The sequence below is a fragment of the Cyprinus carpio genome, chromosome A4 (genome assembly GCF_018340385.1).
Source record: "Cyprinus carpio isolate SPL01 chromosome A4, ASM1834038v1, whole genome shotgun sequence".
Lineage (NCBI taxonomy): Eukaryota > Metazoa > Chordata > Actinopteri > Cypriniformes > Cyprinidae > Cyprinus > Cyprinus carpio.
In genome coordinates, this window is record NC_056575.1 from 14,236,979 (window position 1) to 14,257,159 (window position 20,181).

Below are 20,181 nucleotides of genomic sequence, written 5' to 3' on the forward strand. Positions count from 1 at the left end.
CATTTTGCTTTGGCTAGTAAGAAAAGTTTGGCCATCTGTCAGATGGATTGCCAAAGTGAGATTTCTGTGTGTGTGTAAGTTATATTCTGTGTGTCTGTGTGATTCACAGTCAAATAAAGATACACACAGACATACCGAGCAGGATGCTAGCAGCTGGGCTGGTGCTAAGGATCTGAAGAAGGTTGATGAAGAGATAGAGCCAGAGATGGACAAGTGGAAGACTTCATCCCCTTCATCCTCTTGTCAGGGTGAGGATGTTGGCCAGAAGACAGGTTTGTCCATGTCTCAAACAGGCTCCTGGAGGAGGGGCATGAGTGCCCAGGTTGGCATCACACCACCACAGACCAAAGGCACATCAACCTCTCTCAAAACACCAGGTATCAAACTCTCATACAGTTGTGTGTTGTAAAAAATGAAAAGATACCTGAAGCAGTAGTTCCTCAGAGTGACACAATGGCCCTTTAGAAAACCTTTAGGTACCCTTTCAAAATGTCAGTTCTCTAAAGAACTTTTTAAAATGGAATCCGTGAGTTTCTGCAGGGAAGCATGAAAGAAAAGAATTCCTTTTAGCTGGTTACAAAACCAAAGGCTGTACAATTTCAGTGATATCTGTCAGTAGGGGACCTTTTATGCATGGTATTCCAGAAAATTGCTTACTGTAGCTTCACAGAGAAGGTGAAGTCAAAAGAGAAGAGGCTCTTTGGTAACTTTAAGGGACTGTTGAGTGTTTGTCTTTTTCTTTATCTCAGCCAACTTTTGCAACCAAAGCTCTGTCTAGCTACTGTTTTTTGTTTTTTGGATACTCAGCAGGAACAAGTAATTTTGGCTGAGAGTACCTTAACTGTGCTGTTTGCTGAGTTGCAAAAAAAGTGCCATTGGCTAGAACACAGCGGTGTTTGGCAAAGGGGCTTTGCATTGTATTGGTGATGATTGATTGGGTTGTGAAATTATTTGCAAAAAAATGTGAAAAAACTGGCCATGATTATGCAGGAGGTACCAGTGCCATAACAAACATCTTTGTGCTGACAGGTAAAACGGATGATGCAAAGGCATCTGAGAAAGGCAAGGCCCCATCTAAGAGCCCCAGTATCCAGCGCTCACCATCAGATGCGGGCAAGAGTAGCGGAGATGAAGGGAAGAAGCCACCCTCAGGCATTGGTCGGCCACCTACCACAAGCTCTTTTGGCTTTAAGAAGATTCCGGGTCCCGCCGGAGCCCTCGTCACAGCCAGCGGAGCTACTCTGGCCAGTGGTTCCGCTACTCTAGGCAAAGTACCCAAGTCTGCAGGCATCGGGAAGGGCACAGGAATCGGTAATGGGCGGAAAACAAGTCTTGATGGTGCTCAACACCAGGACGACGCTGTTTTGTTAGGTTGTGGAGGCTCAAAGGTTCCACTCCAGTATCGCTCCCTACCTAGACCGGCAAAGTCATCTAGTGGGGGAAGCAGCGCGGTGGGCCGGAGTAGCCATCGTTCTAGCTCTAGCAGCATTGATTCGAATGTCAGCGGAAAGTCTGCAGGAGGAGGTGGAGGGGTGGTAGGAACCCCAACCAGCACAAAGAGAAGAGACCCTGGGAAAGTAGGATCAGGACGCTCAAGTCCAGTCACCATCAACCAGACGGATAAGGAGAAAGTGGCAGGGTCGGATCAGGAGGGAACAGGGTTGTCCACCTCGCCAAAATCCAGTCCCACTTCCACCCAATCTGGACTCAGACTGCCAGGCTCCAAATACCCAGACATTGCATCCCCCACATTCCGCAGGTAACTGACTTTCTTTCTAAATAAAATGACTGGGGTAATAGGAGGACAAGAAAAGTTAGACAAAGATGACACAAGGCAGACATAAGCAGAGATAAGACTAAAATATGACAGCAAAGTAGGCAGTTAGCTTGAGACAAATGGACATAAGCAGACAGTAAGAAAGAACAATTGCTTTTTGTGGTTTGGCTCACTCCTGTGATGTCGTGACCTCTTGGCCAGAGCTGAGGAAGCGTTCCAGCATGTGTGTGAGCTGCCTCAGGCTGCGCTGCACTGCTGAATTGGTTCTCCAATGAGTTTTGGCTTACCTTGGAGATCCAGGAAATTTTGTGATGGATTACAGAGCTCACTGTTTTAGTCATATCTGTAGTCTACAGTCTCACTGTCTCAAATCTTGTCAGCAGCCCACAAAAGCTCTGATGAATAGACCAGGATGTAATCTAAATCAGTGGTTCTTGCCTGGTTTTTCTTCAGGACCAGATTTCACTGCGGACATCAAGGGTTGACCCAGTGCAGTATCAAAAGTGTCGATAATAAAGATAGGACTGAGATAGGCCTAGCCATATGCAAATTTCTTAACCATGACATGAGCTAAATAGGAAAAATGTGAATTTTGAGTTTCTAATATTGATGGTTTCATTCATTACAGGTGGTGATTTACTGCACAAAACGCAATTGTGGTTAGAATAAACCATATCTACCCTCTGCACTATGATAAATTTGTATATTTAATGAAGTCATTTTTATTTTTATAGTTTTGTTCATTGTTTTTGAGGATGAGGTCTTGTTATGCAACTTGTCCATATTGACTAGCTAATTTGGTTAGCTTCTACTAAGAAACTGATTTTGTGCCAAAACACTGTGAAGTTTTATTGAACGTTGCCTTCATATCAATAACAAAATATGTGGAAAGCCTTTAAAAAGTTAAATCTGTTTAATTGACACAATTATGCATTTAATTTTTATTATATATTTTATGCATTTAGCATTGTATATACCTGTAGTCTGTGACTCTGCTATCTGTGACTCTCATATTAGACCCGCAACCCATCTAAATCGCAGAATCTGAGATACTAAATCACATTGCAGCGTTAGCAGTCTTTCTTAGCACCTCTCTCCCACATCAGAGGACAGTTGCACACAAGAAGGTGGAGGGTCAGATTGCCACCTGGTGGTTACATTCTTTAAGTGCATATATGGAAACACTCCTCAGGGAGCGTGATTTGCCATTCAGAACAGATTCAATTCAGGGCTGATTAAAGTAGATGTGTAAGCGTGTTTCAAGCGCACTGATCTCTGTAGTATTAGTTGTGTCCATTTAAACACACATTTGCTTGGTGCGCTGCTCCGCTCTGTAAAGCTCAAGTGTATAACTAGATTTGCTTGCCTCACCTCAGGCTGTTAATTGTTATTGCTGGAGCCTTACAGAGATAACCATGGGCAGATGCACCACTGAAAGCAGATTTGATAATGTGCGAGGAGTAAAAGCTGGCCAATGAAATTATGCAGGCAACTGAGTTATGAAACTTTGTTTTTACGTGAAATTGCATGGTTAAGTTTACATTCTGTCATGAAATAACACTTTCATCAACTCAGTTCAATGCAACAGTGTACATGAACAAGATTTGATGAGCAATTGTTTGTCTTATCACTTTGCCCAGGTTGTTTGGCAGTAAGGCCAGCAGTAAACCCAGTTCCCCTGGCACCCCTGACTCTGGTAAATGCCCATCAGCACTGGGCAGCCCCCATGGCACACTGGCGCGGCAGGCCAGTCTGGATTCACCCTCCTCAGGAACAGGTAGTCTGGGCAGCATGGGTGGGCAGAGCGGAGGCAGCAGCCCGCTGTATGGCAAAACACCCGATCTGTGTACTGACTCCCTGGCTTCTAGTCCAGCGTCAGGCCTCTCTCTGCCCTCTAACGCCCGGCCTTGGCCACCAAACCTCAGCAGTTCATCTGCGGGCAGTAAAGACACACTGAGCTGCCAAAGTATGACCAGTTTACACACAAGCTCAGAGTCCATAGAGCTGCTGCTCCCACACCACCATGGGCCAAAAGTCACCCGCACGGGCAGTGTCAAGTCCACCCTCTCTGAAGGGTAAGTGGAGTATATCCAGCAAATGGTATTTGTTGAATGATAAGATGACATAATATATTACTTTATAAAAGGAATATTACATATGCTAATGAAATAATGGAGCATTAGTTTGATGTTAAAATCTATTATTCATGATATGATCTTAGTCATTTAAACTGTCAAACTGCCTGTTTGTCGTAGATAACACTCCTGTTTTTCTTCTGTTTTAATAGCATGCCTCTTGACAGAAACACTCTCCCCAAAAAGGGATTAAGGTACTAATATAACCACTATCCATCAAATTGTCTTCATACGTATGTTTTTATGTTCTCACCTCCATCAAGTAACTATAGCATTAGTATTGGCTTTTGTGTCACTTACCCACTACATGTGTTTATCTATGTATTAGTGGTGTTTGCTAAAGCAAGCATCACTATTATTACACCAAGTTAGTGATTTGAACAAACCCCTAACCCTAAATACTAAACTTTGGCACCTCAACCTGCACCAACTACCTCAAATCGTGAGGCTTTTTGAGGGGACTGCTGTGGTTACTTTTCAAAGTGAACAAACCTACATTTTTTTCACCTGGTGGATGGTAAAATTGGTGAAAAGAAATGAATACTTTTATTCAGCAAGGATGCATTAAATTTATAAGAAGTGACAGTCAAGACATAGACAAGAATAGAGACTTTGGGATGGTCTCTTTTGACCTGAGTCATTAATTCACTACCAAACTTCCTCTTAGAGCACCTTAGTAACTGCATAGCAACATTATGACAATGAACCACAAAGCTGGCAGTGTTGGCAAAATGTTTTGCATACTGTATCCACAGTGACTTGTCAAACTGTGTGACTCACCAGGCTTCCATTTATTAACGCTTTTAGCAAGAGACAACCACAGAAACCACAGCAGGAAAACATCACAATGTTTTTAAGAAGCAATTAAGTATTCATAAAGATAAGCACAGCATTTAAAATAAAATGAGACTCTTGTGTAAAAATCACTATAAAAGAGTCATCAATCTGCAATCATGATGAAAGATAAACTGTCTAAATGCTGCATGTGTGTGACCTTCTATGTGCAGGTAAATTGCAATGTGAGGAAATCAGTTATAGTCTGTTAGGTCACAATATGGTATTCTAATACTAAAGGCTCAGCTCAGGTCAGGATTGATGTGTCCAGTCAGGAAGATCCACATGATCTCCATTAGTATTATGGAAACTGTCTTTCAAGCATGCTGTTAAGACTGCCCACTGCCTTTAGCTATTACTGCAGAACAATGGATGTGAGACTGTGTGGGCAGTTGTTATCATCAAGCTTTACTGCATAAATCATTTTTACACCCTATCACAGCCAGAGATTTAGTGCTTTCAGTTTTATAGACTCAATATTTGGAACAGAATGTATTTTCTAAAAATAAAAAATAAAACAATTTGAAAAACCATTTTGGGAAAATATTACCTCATGGAATGGCTAAAATAGTCTGTTTGCCCTCAATCAGGTACCCTCCATCCTCTAGGCAGACGTCACATGAGGAAGGAAAGGAATGGTTGCGTTCTCACTCCACTGGAGGACTGCAGGACACAGGAAGTCCACTTTCACCACCGGGCACAACCAGTATCAACACTGGCAAATACCACTACTCAAACCTGCGTATGTTAACATGTATCATATCTGATTTATGTTTTTTAATGGTAGAACCCAAAGAAATATCTTGATTTCTCATTATTCCATGGACATCTTGATATTTGTGTTGCAGTGAGCCCCACCAGTATGTCACAGTACAATCTTCCCAGCACCAGTATGAGCCGCTCCAACAGTATTCCAGCACATGACTCGTTCGAGCTGTATGAGGAGGGACACAATTTGGGTGGCAGTGCCACCTCGCTGGAGGAACGGCCACGTGGGATGAGTCGGTCCGGCTCCTTCCGGGACAGCACAGATGAAGGTTAGCATTGCAGTTACATCCTGTAGAATCTTTTTTTATTTACCTTTGTACATGTACATCTATAACTTTTCTGTTTGTGCACCTGCGTGTTAGAAAACAGTAGGTTGTTGGTTTCCTGCAGATTTAAAGAAAGAAATATTTTTCACTCTTGTGTTATTTGTTCTGTCTGCAGTTCATGGTTCTTCTCTATCTTTGGTCTCGAGCACATCATCTTTGTATTCTGCGGTGAGTGACCTTACTGTGTTCTTACAAAAGGTTGTAATTAAATAAATTTTTTGTAAATTAAATTTTGCTAATTAAATAGGAAGTCATGGCTGTAGCTTTCTTTGGGATTTTATATATCTGTGAATAAGCATGTTACCTCATGTTTCCTAATTTAAAAGTTGTACACATAAATAAATCAACAGTACTTTTCAAAAATATATAGGATACAATAAAGGTGCACCAGGGTAAAAGATGTATTTGTTACTATTTTCCCCTAAACCACTAGATGGCAAAAAATAAGGTTTTCTAAACATCGTTTCACTATGCATACATTTGTTTTAACAAAAACATTTGTTTTTGTTAAAACAAATGATGACCATTAAAATTATTTTGAGACAAATTTTAACTAATTTGATATTTTTAATCATTTATTGATTTACCTTTTTTCCATTTACCGGGCTTCATTTCATAATATAATAGATACACTTTCATTGCTTGAATCTTGCTTTCTATATTAAAAGTCATTTCAGTTCATAGTAAATTCATCAATATTAACTGCTAGTCTCTGAATAACAGTAACCTCATACATGCTATTTCCATTTGCCTGAGCTTGAAAAACTAATAACTTTTAAGGAGTTATTTATTTGAGAAGTCATCAAAGTTGAACACTTACTGTTACATCCACTATTCCTCAAGGCTATGAATGAAGACTTATGAAGAGATTTAGAATGATGCTCATGGTGGCTCAGTATTGTGATTTTGCCACTGTTTGAACACACATTTTCTCACTTTCAGGTGCTGGCATTTTTAGACAAGGTAATAATTTGTCATGCAGAAAGCCTGCTTGTTTTCACCTTTACATTTTTAATTACATGCAAACCCTAACAGTCTAACTTTTGGCTTCAAATCAGCTACTACTAACGGATAACCAAAAAGTCTGATCCAAATGGCAAAATTCTGATCATTGGTTATTTTGTATGGCTTTGTGACTTACCTTTAATTGTTTGGATAGAGCTGGTGTGGATTTTGGCTTCTTAATGATTTCTTCTTATTGGATCTATTTGGAAAGTGATTTTAAAGTTATGTGCAAAAAATATATATATATATTGGAATGTTTGTAATGTATTTGGGTAATTTTTGTGTCCTTTAACTGTTGTTTTCTTCCACAGACTGAAGAGAAGGCCCACTCGGAGGTAAGATTATCTTGTTTCCTACTTATATTTGTGATTTTGGTAGAATCAAATATGTAAAAGCAATAAAAGGTCCAACAGTGATGCACTTTCACAAAGTCCAACATCAGGTGGTTGACTGAATCGGGCAAACAAACCAATATATTTAACAACAAGTGTTTTCAAAATTGAAAATGTAACCCTATGTTGCATTATTTTATGGGACTCTCTTATGGTATTGATATCTGTAATTCACTTTCTCACTGGCACACATACAGTCGTGGACAAACATCTTTAACACTCACATCCATAATTTCCTGGGTTCACATTGATTTGGACTCTTGTTCATTTGATCACTGATTTTCCTTTGATTTCACTTCCTTTTGTGTTTGTGTGCCATTACTGTTCTCTCTCCTGCTAACATTTGTCCAAGACTTTTGTATATGGTGTGTCATGTAATGCTTCACATGCAACGAACAGCTAACTTTTCCCTATAAGTGCTAAAAACTAATGTATTCTTGTTTCATGGTTAAACCTGCATTTTGTACGAACATGCAACATAGAGTTAATTGTACTTTTCTTTTCTCAATCAAGGGCCAAACAGTCCAAAATACAACGGTAATTTCCCATTTTACATACACTCTCTTCTAGTATAATACACGAGAAAGCATTGGAAAGTATTTCAAAGTCTTAGATGCCAGAGTGTTTACCAGAGGCCACTGATTGATATCTAGGTTATTTTGTTACTGTTAAGCAAAGAAAATAAAAGCAGTTTATTCTGCAGTGCTTGAGTGCACAGCTCATAGAGCGTAGTAATGAGAAACCATTTCTTTTCCTACAGCAAATCAGAAAACTGCGAAGAGAGCTGGACGCTTCTCAGGAGAAAGTGGCGACCCTGACCTCTCAGCTGGCAGCCAATGTGAGTTTGATGCAAAAAAAAAAGAGAAAACAAATAAGAAAAGCAGTCAAAAGTCATCCAAATACCTTTCATCTTGTGTTGTTTTTTTTTAAAACACATAATACATGCCTGTGCTGTGGTAAAATTTTGCATAATTCCAAGATCCCAGAAGATTTAATAATATTTATTTTGAAATAATAAATTTTAATATATACAAAAATATATACAAAATATTAAAATAAATCACTTTCAAGTGCAAACCTTAAAAATTGCCTCAAAATTAGAAATGTACTATAATAAAAATAATAATAATGCATATTTTGAAATGAGAAAAAAATTATAATATGATATAATATATAATACTAAAAGTTATAGCAGAAAAATCTTTTATTTTAAATGCACTGCGGTGACTTTTAAAGACAAACTGTTCATAGTCAGTATGTTTGGGAATTTGAATTCTCAGACGTTTAATTTTTGACTCTAGTATTACTTTGTTTCCCTACATTGTCAAAGTAGGACACTGTGTTTCACAGCGTCTTATTACATTTCTGTGTGAATGCATCGCAGGAAGAGAGCAAAGTTTGGACTGGGCTGTGCTTGATTCACTTTCCTGTCTCTGGAGTGATGAAGGCAGGTGTGATGCAATCCTTTGCTCCCTGACAGTTTAGTGAGAAGTGTGTCAGAGCATGAGACTCTTGAGTCTCTCCACTCGACCTCCTCTGTGATTTGTGTTTGACAGGATTCGTGTATGGGAGAACAGCTCCGAACTACATCTCAAGTTGTACAATAGTTGAGTGGATTGAAATATCTGCTCTCCAGCCAGATGTTTTTGAACTTCTCTATGTTAGGACAACTTTTGAAAGTTGGTGTTCGGTGTTCAGGGATTCAAAGAGCATCTTTGTTTCTTTCTGTTGAATCCTGATGTTCCACAGCAAGATGGTGTATAAAATAAAATGATGAATGAACAACACATCGTATGAAGATTATATTGCACTTTCTGAGAAAACAAAAACAAAAATGTTGTTACGTTTGGAGCCAAAAATTATTTGGACACTAACGACATTGCATTAGGTATCAAACCAATATCAAACAATTTATTAACAAGTTAGCATAAGCACACTTTTCTGTTTGAACTTGAGGAAACCTTTCACTAAATGTCACCTACAAATTCAAAAGGTCCATAATTTGCTTTTAAGTGTATGTTAAGTGTCCAAGGTAGGGTATTAACTTTCAAAGTTTCTCTATTTCTTCCATCCACAAGTTTGTGCCCACCCCTTGGATAATCTCTCAGTCTCAAGCGCATTTGTGACAAAGAGTCTGTGCAGTTCTGTAGTGTTTTAGGGTGTGAGATTGCTTAAGGATGGCTGTGGCTAGCAGTGGTAGTGCTTTAGCAACTTCACCGTTTTGGCCACAGCTGAAACATTATCCAGGCAAAGAGAGCCAAGATCAGTTTGTTCAAACTTTGTCATTATGGCTGCAAAACATCTGGATTTCATCACAACCACACCAGGTAGGGTGATAAGATGAGATGTGGTTTTATGTTGCTGCATCAGATTCTTAATATGTGGCTTTCATTTTTGTTGAATATCATAGTTGAAAATAACTTTAATGTCAAAATGTCCACCTTGAGATTGTAGACAGGTTTGTCTAGTGGTTTTTGTGCGTCAGGCACCTTTGTGTATGGATTTTGGAAATGCTGCTTGTTTCAGATGTGCTTGATCGGGCTGACAGTCTCAGTGTGGACAGATAGTTGAGGGAATATAAATGGATGGACAAACAGGGCAGGGCAGGGCACAGGGTAAAAGTGTGTTTATAGAGGCGCTCTCCCATTAGAGTCACTCAAGCATTTGGCATTGTGCCTCTCAGTGTTCGCTTGCCTTCACTTCCTGGCAGGCATTTTAAATAGTATATACCAAGAACCTTTTGAATACAGCTCTGCCTACTGCTAAAATATAATAAAACACAGTGATATTTCATTTAAAATATTAGACTTTTTTTTTTTTACAACTGTTTAGAACTTTTAAGTTGTGTTGTACTTCTTACCTTTGATAAAATATGTTCAAACATGCATTTATCATGTTTTGTTATTTCTAGTTTTACACCAACTCTGACTAATTTATGAATTTTTAACAAAGTCAGTTTTGGTTTTGATCTTTTATTGTTTAAATTTTGGTTTGTTGTCCTTTTGATTAACTGGGTTATTTATTATTTTGAGTTTAGATGTTTTTGGTGTTTGAGACGTCTCCTCCATCGAAGCCCTGGGGCCTTATGTCCAGACAAGCCTTAGACATCGTGGATCCTTTGAACTCCATCTCAGTAGCTTAAATCTGAAACATGATTCAAAGCCCTTGGTGACTGTTGAGTAGTTCTCAGCACTATTCAGCTTGGCGGTGCAGTAAATATCTGAATTACCCAGGAAGAACTCTCTGGAGGCTCAGACTAGGTGTATACAAAGATACATAATACTTTATTGTGCTCAGATGCCCAGAGTGGGCTTCGAGTTTTTATACACGGAAGGATAAACTTAATAGACCTGTGAATCTATAATGTGGGTCTCACCGTGTACTTGTTTTACACCCACTGCATTCACACTATTGGCGTCATCAGTTTGTATTGCTGAAAGGAAAGCAGGTAATGTTAGTTGATTGCTATGTTTGGAATGGAATATAAGCATACTGCTCATTCTAAACTGTATACTGCGTGCTATTTAAAAAATATATATTATGTTGGAAACAATGCATTATCTGGTGATTAATATTTGAAACTGCAGCATGCAATATATGTCATTTAAATCAGCAAATATTGACAATTTTAACTTTTTTTAACTCTGTTTTGTGTAGAAATGTCTTAATTATAGACAGTTCTGTCAGATAATCAGTCAAGAAGGAGATAAAGTTTTTAAATGTAACATTTTCATTCTAGTTTAAACATAACGCTGGAAATGAAATGTCAAGTCAAGAGTATATAGAAGGTCAACCAGATACACTATGCAAACATACAATTTCAAACTCTTTAAGGTTTAGGATCCGTGAGATATATTAGAAAACATTGATAGTAATCAGAAATGTTTCTTGAGAACCAACTCAGCATATTAGAATGATTTTTGAAGGATCATTTGACACCAAATGCTGGAGTAATGACTGCGGAAAATTTAGCTTTGCCAACACAGGAATAAATTACATTTTAAAATGTATTGCAAAAGAAAACAATATAATGATTTTTCACAGTATTTATTGTTTATATTGTATCAAATAAATGCATCATTTCTGAGCATGAGAGAATACTTTCAAAACCTTTAAAAAAAATCTTACCGAACTCCAAACTTTTGAATGGTAGTTGTACATACTATCAACACAACAATTATTTCTCAACAACCTCTAGATTATCAGTGACTGAACCTTGATAACCTTGAACTTAGTTGCAAGTTTCACTTTGCAACAGTTTTACCCAGAATTCTGTCTGGATTACCCTGTGGATTTGGTGAAGTATCTAATGAGAGCCTTGTGTTACATTCTGTGTGTGTGTTTTGACAGGCACACCTGGTGGCAGCATTTGAGAAAAGTCTGGCAAACATGACCTGTCGACTGCAGAGTCTAACCATGACAGCGGAGCAAAAGGTAGGAATGGTCCCACACACACAAATAACTTAAACATTTAAATGTTTTCAGTGTTCAGCACATACAGTATTCTACCAATCAGATGATATTAAGTCCGAGCAGTTCTTTCAAGCACCCAAATGTAACCTTCAGGTTAAAATGTCAGACTGCTCCCTTAATTTGCACAAAGCACCCTCATTGACTTAATGAGTTCCTGCTGCTGTTAATCCCTCTTGAATAAACCATCAGAGATTACAGAGGGACGTCATTGTCAAGGCAGCCTGACTTTCAATTAAAGCAGAAACCCTTTCGCAAGCTCTAAAATCCTGAGCTCTGCATATACAGAGACCGTGTGGTGGTGAAAAAGGATGGTTGGGGGCCCGCAACACATGCTCGGTTCTTCAGATCAGTGGGGCGCTTATCTCCCCATGTGCTTTTTTTGGCAGGAAACATCTGATAGAGGAATAAAACAGCTGGTGGTACGATGGGGAGTATGCGTTTTGTATACAAAAGAGTTTGTGTAGGGTCAAAAACCGAAAGTGCCATGTGGCTCACTTCATCTCTAGTGATTCTGAAGTAAAGCTGATGTGAAATTTTAATTAGCAATGTTTGCCAGCATCACAAATATTATTGTGCATACTTAGAGTTTGGGATTTGAACAAACCACTTACCGTAAGCGTTCAAGTTCGGAGCACAACTCGCCTTGCACCATCTGAGTAACATACATTAATATTTATCATTTGGATTGATGGGGTGAGGTGTGCAATCAAGGGAAGTGGTTTGTGTTTTTTTTTTTTCATAGTAACTGTGTTTGTGTGATTGTGTTGTAGGAGTCCGAGCTTGCAGAGTTAAGAGAGACCATTGAGGCATTGAAAACTCAGAATACAGATGCTCAGACGGCCATTCAAGTTGCCCTCAACGGCCCCGATCACGTTCATAAAGGTGCTGCTTGTGGACATCACATTTGTCGTTCTGTTTTATAATTATTAAATGAATATTTTAGATTCACTACTAACTTAAGGTGCGGTCACATTTACTGCTGTTCAGTGAATTTTCACAAAGTCCAGTCATTTCATGTGGATCTTCCCACGCAGATTTTGCAGGGGATTCGAGTTGATCACACAAATTTTCCGCATTGACCACCAGAAAGCTGCTTGGCTTGAAAGTGACTTGTGATAGTGTTAGCTATGCTTCATACATCGCTACACTATTGAATAGATAATGGATCTTTTTCACCCACAAAATTTGTTTAGTCTGACCACACCAGTCGGCAACACTTGTGGTATAATATTAATGACCACTAAAATGAATTTCAACTTTTTTCGTTTCTTTTTTTTTTTTAACGTGATGTAAAATTACTTACTAACATTTTCTGTGTAAAGGTATTATAAATTTTTCTTTGTTTCCATGACAAAGTAACGCATAAAGCCCTGTAAAATAACTGTAAAAACAACTGTAAAATAAACAATTTAAACTTCATAGATAAATAATACAATAATAGTTTTAGTGGTCTTTGTTTCCATGACAAAGTAACGCATAAAGCCCTGTAAAATAACTGTAAAAACATTAAAATTCACTTCCATTGCAAGTGTCTCACTGTAACTCTGTAATTGACCATTGTGTGTGTGTTTGTAGACCTGAGGATCCGTCGACAGCACTCGTCAGAAAGTATGTCCAGTATTAACAGTGCAGCCAGCCACTCCAGTATGGGTAGCGCTAAAGATGTAGACGACAAGAAGAAAAAGAAGAAAAGCTGGGTGAGTCACTGTACAAAGCTTCATCATCACACCACAAGGCTCATCCACATTTAGAATGATGACTACAACTGTGATGAATATCAAGCTTAGTAAACACCACAAGGCTCATCCACATTTAGAATGATGACTACAACTGTGATGAATATCAAGCTTAGTAACATCTGCATTCAAATTTTTCATTTTCCAATCACTCCACCGGCCTCGCTCCGTTCCCACGGCTCTCGGCCCCGCCCCACTCGTCACATCGTTTAGAATGATGACTACAACTGTGATGAATATCAAGCTTAGTAACATCTGCATTCAAATTTTGCTAGATCTTTACTCAAAACAAAATTTCCAGAGGTTTTATAAGCAGAAATTTTCCATGAATTAATTTTGTACAGATAACCAAAAATGAACATTGGCCCATGATTTACTCACCCTCAAGTCATCCTAGGTGTATATAACGTTCTTCTTTCAGATGGGTCCAATTGGAGTTATATTAAAAAATTGGCCTGGCTCTTCCAAGCCTTATAATTGCAGTGACCGGGTGTTTCTGTTCAACAGTTCAAAAGAAGTCCAATAAAGCGCATCCATCCATAGTAAAAAAGTGCATCACACAGCTCCAGGGAGTGAATAAAGGCCTCCTGTAGCAAATCGATGCGTTCTTGTAAGAAATATATCCATATTTAAAACATTATAACCACTTTTCTGTAGCTTACACTAACTGTTGTACACTGAAGCAGTTCCTGGCAGATGACGTAGGACCCACTGCCATTATAAAGCTTGGAAGAGCCAGGACAATTTTTAATATAACTCCGAATGGATCTGTCTGAAAAAAGAAAGTCATATGCACCTAGGATGCCTTGAGGGTGAGTAAATCATGGGCTAGTTTAAATTTTTGGGTGAGCTATCCCTTTAATGATTTATATTGAATCATCACAGGGCAGTGTTTTTTGCCTTATATATTAAATATAATTTATTATACAAATATAAAATAAAAATGTTTAATGAAAAATGTCTCGTTTTTTTTTCTGACACAAACTTTTGTGAGTTGTTTTACATAAAGATGTGATCTGTAAAATAATCACTATTATTTTTAATATACGTATGTAATCATTCATGTCAAAATACTTTTTAGATGTTGTGACCTATGTCTATGTACTAATGCATTTTAGGTATTTAGCAACTGTTTTTGAAATCTTGACTAGCATTGAGGAAACAGAAGAGTAGAAAAATGTCTTTATCACTAAAATGTGCGAACACTGAGTTTAAGGGTGTATTTTGTAATTTTTTTTTGAATTTTTAATTCTAGTAGTGGCATCTGCTCTCACTCAGTTTCGACTTTGGGAACATTAAATACACATAGCACGAACATTTCTGTCATTTCACCCCCTTCCAGCTGTCTCTCCCTCTTTCACACCCTCTCTCACACGTTCTTTGTCTCTCACTTTCTCACCACACCACCAGGGCAAGGATAAAGGACACAAGGTGACTATAACACATCCTCAAACTCTCCTGCATGCCCTTATGGAGGATCCGACAAGCTCCTCCCACTTTTTTCCCGTCACTGGCCCTTCAAAACCCTAAACTTCGTCACCCTTTGGTGCTTACGCTTTAGAAAACAAATCTTTATGTCTTCTTTTGATGAATGCACAAATTAAGAACATCTTTTCGTTCAAGTTGCAGTCATTACTGGTGATGTATTCATGTTATTAAGATGCAATTGTGCAGGTTTTATTCCTAGTCAGCTGTTCTAGTTCGCAGTTATTTTACAGATTTATTATCTCCTAACACTAGCGGGATGTGATTTATTCTCATTTAGGGTGTGCATTAAGTCAAGAGCACTTGAGGTAAACAGCTGTTTGAAAAATAACGTTGGCATTGTGTGCAGCAGTTATGGCTACTTTTCCTCAAGCTGCCCTGGACTCTTGTAATGAGAGCAGAGCTCAAACTGAGCTCATAAATACAAATCACCTCTTTATTTATGCACCCATTAATTATTCATCAGCATAATTGAGGCAGTGTGGTCTCTAGATTCAAGCAGTCTGAAAATGCTGCTTAAAGGTGAAAAACAGTGAGAAAGCAAACTAAAAAGAAAGTGAGAGTGAGACAAGGTTGTGAAACAATATATTCATAGCAGGGCTTAACAATAAGGATACATCATGAGATAGTTATCTTATGAAAAATCATTTAATATGCATATGGGAATGTTTAATGAAAAATATATCTATTTTTTTGGCATATAAAAATACTAAAATCTAGATTACTAAAAATAAAATATAATGCAGTCTAGTCTTGCATTGTAACTGTACATTTGTTTACATTTCTTGTGTATACTACATATATTAATTAAAATATATGATAAATATATTATTATATTAAATGTTATGTATGTATGCACACATTTTATTGTATATAAAAAGTTGAATGAATATTTGTATGTATATATATATATATATATATATATTTGTGTTCTGACACATAGAAATACTTTGCTGATATTGCAATATACCTACATCTTACGTTCCCTCATAATTAGTTTTTTATATATATAATATATTATAGTTTTAATTAAAGATATTAATAAATATTTAATAGTTAATATATTATTTGTGTATAAATGAACAATAGAAGAATATGTTTAATTACAAACACATAAAAATACATAGAAAACAAACAAACAAAAAATACATATAAAATGTGATAAGTGATATTAGCTGAGCAAGTACAGTCAGAGCTACTGGCCTGACCAGATCAGAAAAAAAATCCTTATTGAGCGCACTCATCTCGAAGACATAGGCCTCCTGTGGAATGCTGTTATGTGGAATTATCTAGTTCCATACTGACAGACACAGCCTCCATGAATCATTCAGAGCTAATCAAATGAACAATGAATAAATGATGTCGCTATGTCCAGCGGTGTACGTTTCAGTCAATGGTAACAGTAAGTGTGTTTTGTCCATAGGTGGCTGATTCCATCCCCGCCCAGGTCAGTGCGGCCTTTTGCCTCTGATAACCTTACCCCCTTAACTGCAACTCCTCACCCCCCTTTTATATAAAGAGTTTTTATATAGAAGTTTTTGTGTGACAAGAGTATCCCAGTTCCAATTGACTGACAGTATGTTTCTGCTGCTTAATTAGTTCTGCTCAGTCAATTATACGAGCAAGCCGTTATCTACCCTCCCAAAATGTTACAATCAACCCTATTTTTAACCTTTATCTTTAGCTTACAAAAAATCACCCATGTGACGTCTTTAACTATATAGTAACACTTTATAAAACTTTCACTATTTAATGCAATTTAGTATTTAATTCTGGATTGTATGGATTCTGTATATATATAGGAATATTTTGGGCTACATAAAACTACTGTGCAATGTATTTGGTTGCTGCAGAAGACAATTTATCTTGAAAAGTTAGTTGACAGAAATGCCCTTACAATGGAAATCTTGTTGTATGTTGTATAGACTTTCATTGTAAGTGCATTTCTGTACACACTTTTTTCCTTGTTGTTTCCTTGTAAGGTAAATTATTTTCTGTGGTAATTGACAGTATGTGAGTGAGCCAGATTATTCCTTTAATAACATTAATGAAATTTGTTATAAATTGTTACTGGAATATCCAGAGTTAGTACAGATATGACATATATGATACATAATTCTACCAAGCTATGAATCTTATTAATCTGTTTCTTCTGCCTGACCACAGAATAATTGGAAATGATTATTGTCTGGCTATATTAATTATATTGATTTGTGTTGTTTACTTACAGTTGCGGAGCTCCTTTAAGCAGGCATTCAGCAAGAAAAAGACCAACAAGCCCCAATCATCTCATGAAGAGTTTGAAGAGATGACTGACTCCTCCCTCCCTTCTTCACCCAAACTACAACACACCGACAGACAGACCAGCACCACCCAACCACTGTGCTCATCACCTTCCACCACAGAGTGAGTACAGACACGCATATATACAGTATTAGACACCTGTATGAAATGAGGGACATGCATAAACATTTGCATATTTGTTGTTTTTATATACTTTATTTTTATTTCAATCACAAACCTCACTTGCACATAAAGGACCACAACACATCCAGTAAATAAATCATTATTTTTCATCAGTAACTTCCACTTACTGTATTGTTTAGTGAATCTATTGCATGTTTTGTTGAGATTCTTTTTTTTTCTTTCTTTTTTACATTGTCTTTTGCTTTCTTTCTTTTTTTGATAATCATATTTATATTTCATCCTTTCGCCTAATTCATGTCTGTATTCTGTCCCTGTTCCTCAATGTCATGTGTCTTTAGAAAGTGTTTTTGCGATAGCAAGTCCTCTCCCATTTGGATGCCAAAGAAAAAGTCAAACGGTCATGTGGTCTACAAGCACAGATCTCGGTAACAGGCACAGTGTGGCATGCTGGGAAGGGTTGAGAGTGTGCAGTGACTAAAATCACCAAAGCTAGTTAACAAAAGATATCCCTTTCATTATATTTCAGTCACATTTCACATAAGCATTTTATGACACAAACTAACTGTAATGGGAGATGTACTGTACTAAATAATGGAAACTTTTATTAAAAACATTTTTGTAAAAACTAAATGAATATAGTCAAACACGTTTAATATTTCAGAAATAAAATCAGAGATTGCCTGAGTTTGAAAAGTTTATATTTATTATTTTTTTAATATATATATATGTTTTCTTTAACTTCATAATTTGCCTGTGCTTAATACTGGACAACATGAAGCATTGCCACTTCCTGTTTGTGTTGGTCATGTGCGTGATCTCTAAAGCTGGATTCCATTCAACTCAAAATATTGGAATTTCCTACCTGGAAAAGCCTGATAGAATGTTACTAAAGTTCTGGATTACAAACATGCAGAAATTCACAACTCTGATTCCATCAAGATGTGGAGATGTATGATGTCAGTTGAACATGCTGGCACCCAAAGAGATTTACACAGATAATGCTAAAAACACAACTCTGATTCCAGTTTTTTTTTCTTCTTATATATATATAATCATCTTTCAAACATAGAACCATATTTCAGAGATATCAAGAACAAATATCTATGTCCAACTTTGAATGGAATGCATCAAACACCCCTCACAAATTAAAAACACAAGAGTGTGAATATATGTGCTTTAAAGTGTTTGTGTATATGAATATTCTGACCACATCTAATTCTCCAGGAGTTTGTTGTGAATTAAACCCGCCTGTGTTTTGTAGCTCTCTAGGATGTGTATCAGTGTTGTGACTCCCTCCTCCCTGTACGGTGTGTGTTTGTGCAGATTGTGTGAATGTACAGAGGCCGAGGCAGAGATTATCCTCCAGCTGAAGAACGAGCTGAGAGAGAAGGAGCTGAAGCTGACTGATATCAGACTGGAGGCGTTAAGCTCCGCCCACCACCTTGACCAGATACGAGAAGCCATGAACCGCATGCAGGTACGCGCACACCCACACACACACACACACACACACGCACACACACACACGGATGCATGCTGACTCACTCCAGACTGCTGCAACATTATTTCAATGCCTTGTGAATTTTGAGACAGTGTTTTTGTGCAATGCAGTGATTTATGAAAATCTCAATAAGATTTTGTAATTTATTTATTTTTTGTAATCCTCTCATGCTTATCAAGGATTTATTTGTCCAAATAAATAAAAATAAGTAATGTTGTGTTGTGTTGTGTTGTTTGTTTTGTTGTTTTATTTAAAGAAAGTTCAAAAGAACAAAATTTATTCGAAACAGAAGTCTTTTGTAAAATGATAAATATCTTTATTGTCTCTTTAATGTGTCCTTGCTGAATAAAGGTATTAGTTTCTTTAACAAAGTCTTACTGACCCCAAGCTTTTAAACAGTAGTGTATATAATAAAATAAAATAAATATTTGTCTTTTAATATTCTGGAAAAGTACACTATTAGGGTCCAACCGGAACACTCATAGCAGAGATCATTAAGAAGTTTGTGGAGTCCCACATACTTTTTGAAAGAGCCAGAGAGAGTTGATTTGTTTAAGGAACTCTTTGCTGATGAACACTTATGTTACATTGTGCTACAAAGTCTGACCATATAATTTAAAGTCTGTAACAGAGTGATTAAATGACTAAGATCAGAGAAAATGTTGATAAAAGGGCTAAATTGCTCTAATTTCACGATAAAACAACCAGACGGAGTTGTTCATACTCTTGAAGTATCTGTCTGAGCTTCTCCTCAGCATCAGTTTGCAGAGCCTGGCAACCAAGACTAATCTAAAGATTAAAAAAAAAATCTTTAAACTAACTGCTCACAGTCTTTAAAAGCCTTAGAAACCATTTAGAAACTTTGACAACAGGCAGCAAGTCCTTATCTACTTAGCATGGCACAGAAGCGTATTTTGACTCAATTTTGAAGTTTGTGGGAAAGTTACTTTTTTACTTTTCCCTTAACCTTACCAAATGTGGATGTGATTTTTAGTCACAATATTGTGTGCCAATTGCATATGTGTATCTGTTCAGTTCAAATGTACATATTTGTGATAACTATCACTGTAGTGTTGACATGTGTTGACATGACCTGTTTTTTGCAGAATGAAATTGAACTGCTGAAGGCAGAGAACGACAGACTGAAGTCCAGCGGCAACACCACACCTGCTGCCACACCTGCTAAAACAGCCCGTCCCCCTTCAGAAACCTCCAGCACGTCCTCCTCATCCTCACGGCAATCTCTGGGGCTGTCGATGAACAACCTCAACATCACAGACACCATTATGTCAGGTCAGACTTTGCTTTATGATTTCAATGTG

At 37.4% G+C, this 20,181-nt stretch overlaps 1 protein-coding gene across 11 annotated transcripts in view; it reads left to right on the plus strand.

Annotated features, from left to right (window-relative positions):
• The window catches only part of LOC109076864 (neuron navigator 3), a 282,801-nt gene that overhangs the window by 253,279 nt on the left and 9,341 nt on the right, over window positions 1-20,181 (plus strand). For 7 of the 11 annotated variants that reach the window (XM_042742261.1, XM_042742270.1, XM_042742254.1 and 4 more), the window contains 19 exons: window positions 110-377; window positions 1,030-1,759; window positions 3,418-3,852; window positions 4,065-4,106; window positions 5,337-5,488; window positions 5,595-5,783; window positions 5,956-6,008; window positions 6,783-6,803; window positions 7,157-7,180; window positions 7,751-7,774; window positions 7,998-8,075; window positions 11,588-11,671; window positions 12,481-12,592; window positions 13,286-13,407; window positions 14,857-14,877; window positions 16,355-16,378; window positions 17,162-17,337; window positions 18,682-18,835; window positions 19,966-20,152. In XM_042742261.1, the coding sequence (XP_042598195.1) occupies window positions 110-377; window positions 1,030-1,759; window positions 3,418-3,852; window positions 4,065-4,106; window positions 5,337-5,488; window positions 5,595-5,783; window positions 5,956-6,008; window positions 6,783-6,803; window positions 7,157-7,180; window positions 7,751-7,774; window positions 7,998-8,075; window positions 11,588-11,671; window positions 12,481-12,592; window positions 13,286-13,407; window positions 14,857-14,877; window positions 16,355-16,378; window positions 17,162-17,337; window positions 18,682-18,835; window positions 19,966-20,152 (2,896 nt within the window). The remainder of the gene's footprint in view (window positions 1-109; window positions 378-1,029; window positions 1,760-3,417; window positions 3,853-4,064; window positions 4,107-5,336; window positions 5,489-5,594; window positions 5,784-5,955; window positions 6,009-6,782; window positions 6,804-7,156; window positions 7,181-7,750; window positions 7,775-7,997; window positions 8,076-11,587; window positions 11,672-12,480; window positions 12,593-13,285; window positions 13,408-14,856; window positions 14,878-16,354; window positions 16,379-17,161; window positions 17,338-18,681; window positions 18,836-19,965; window positions 20,153-20,181) is intronic. The other 4 variants (XM_042742231.1, XM_042742222.1, XM_042742234.1 and 1 more) reach the window with 4 other exon arrangements.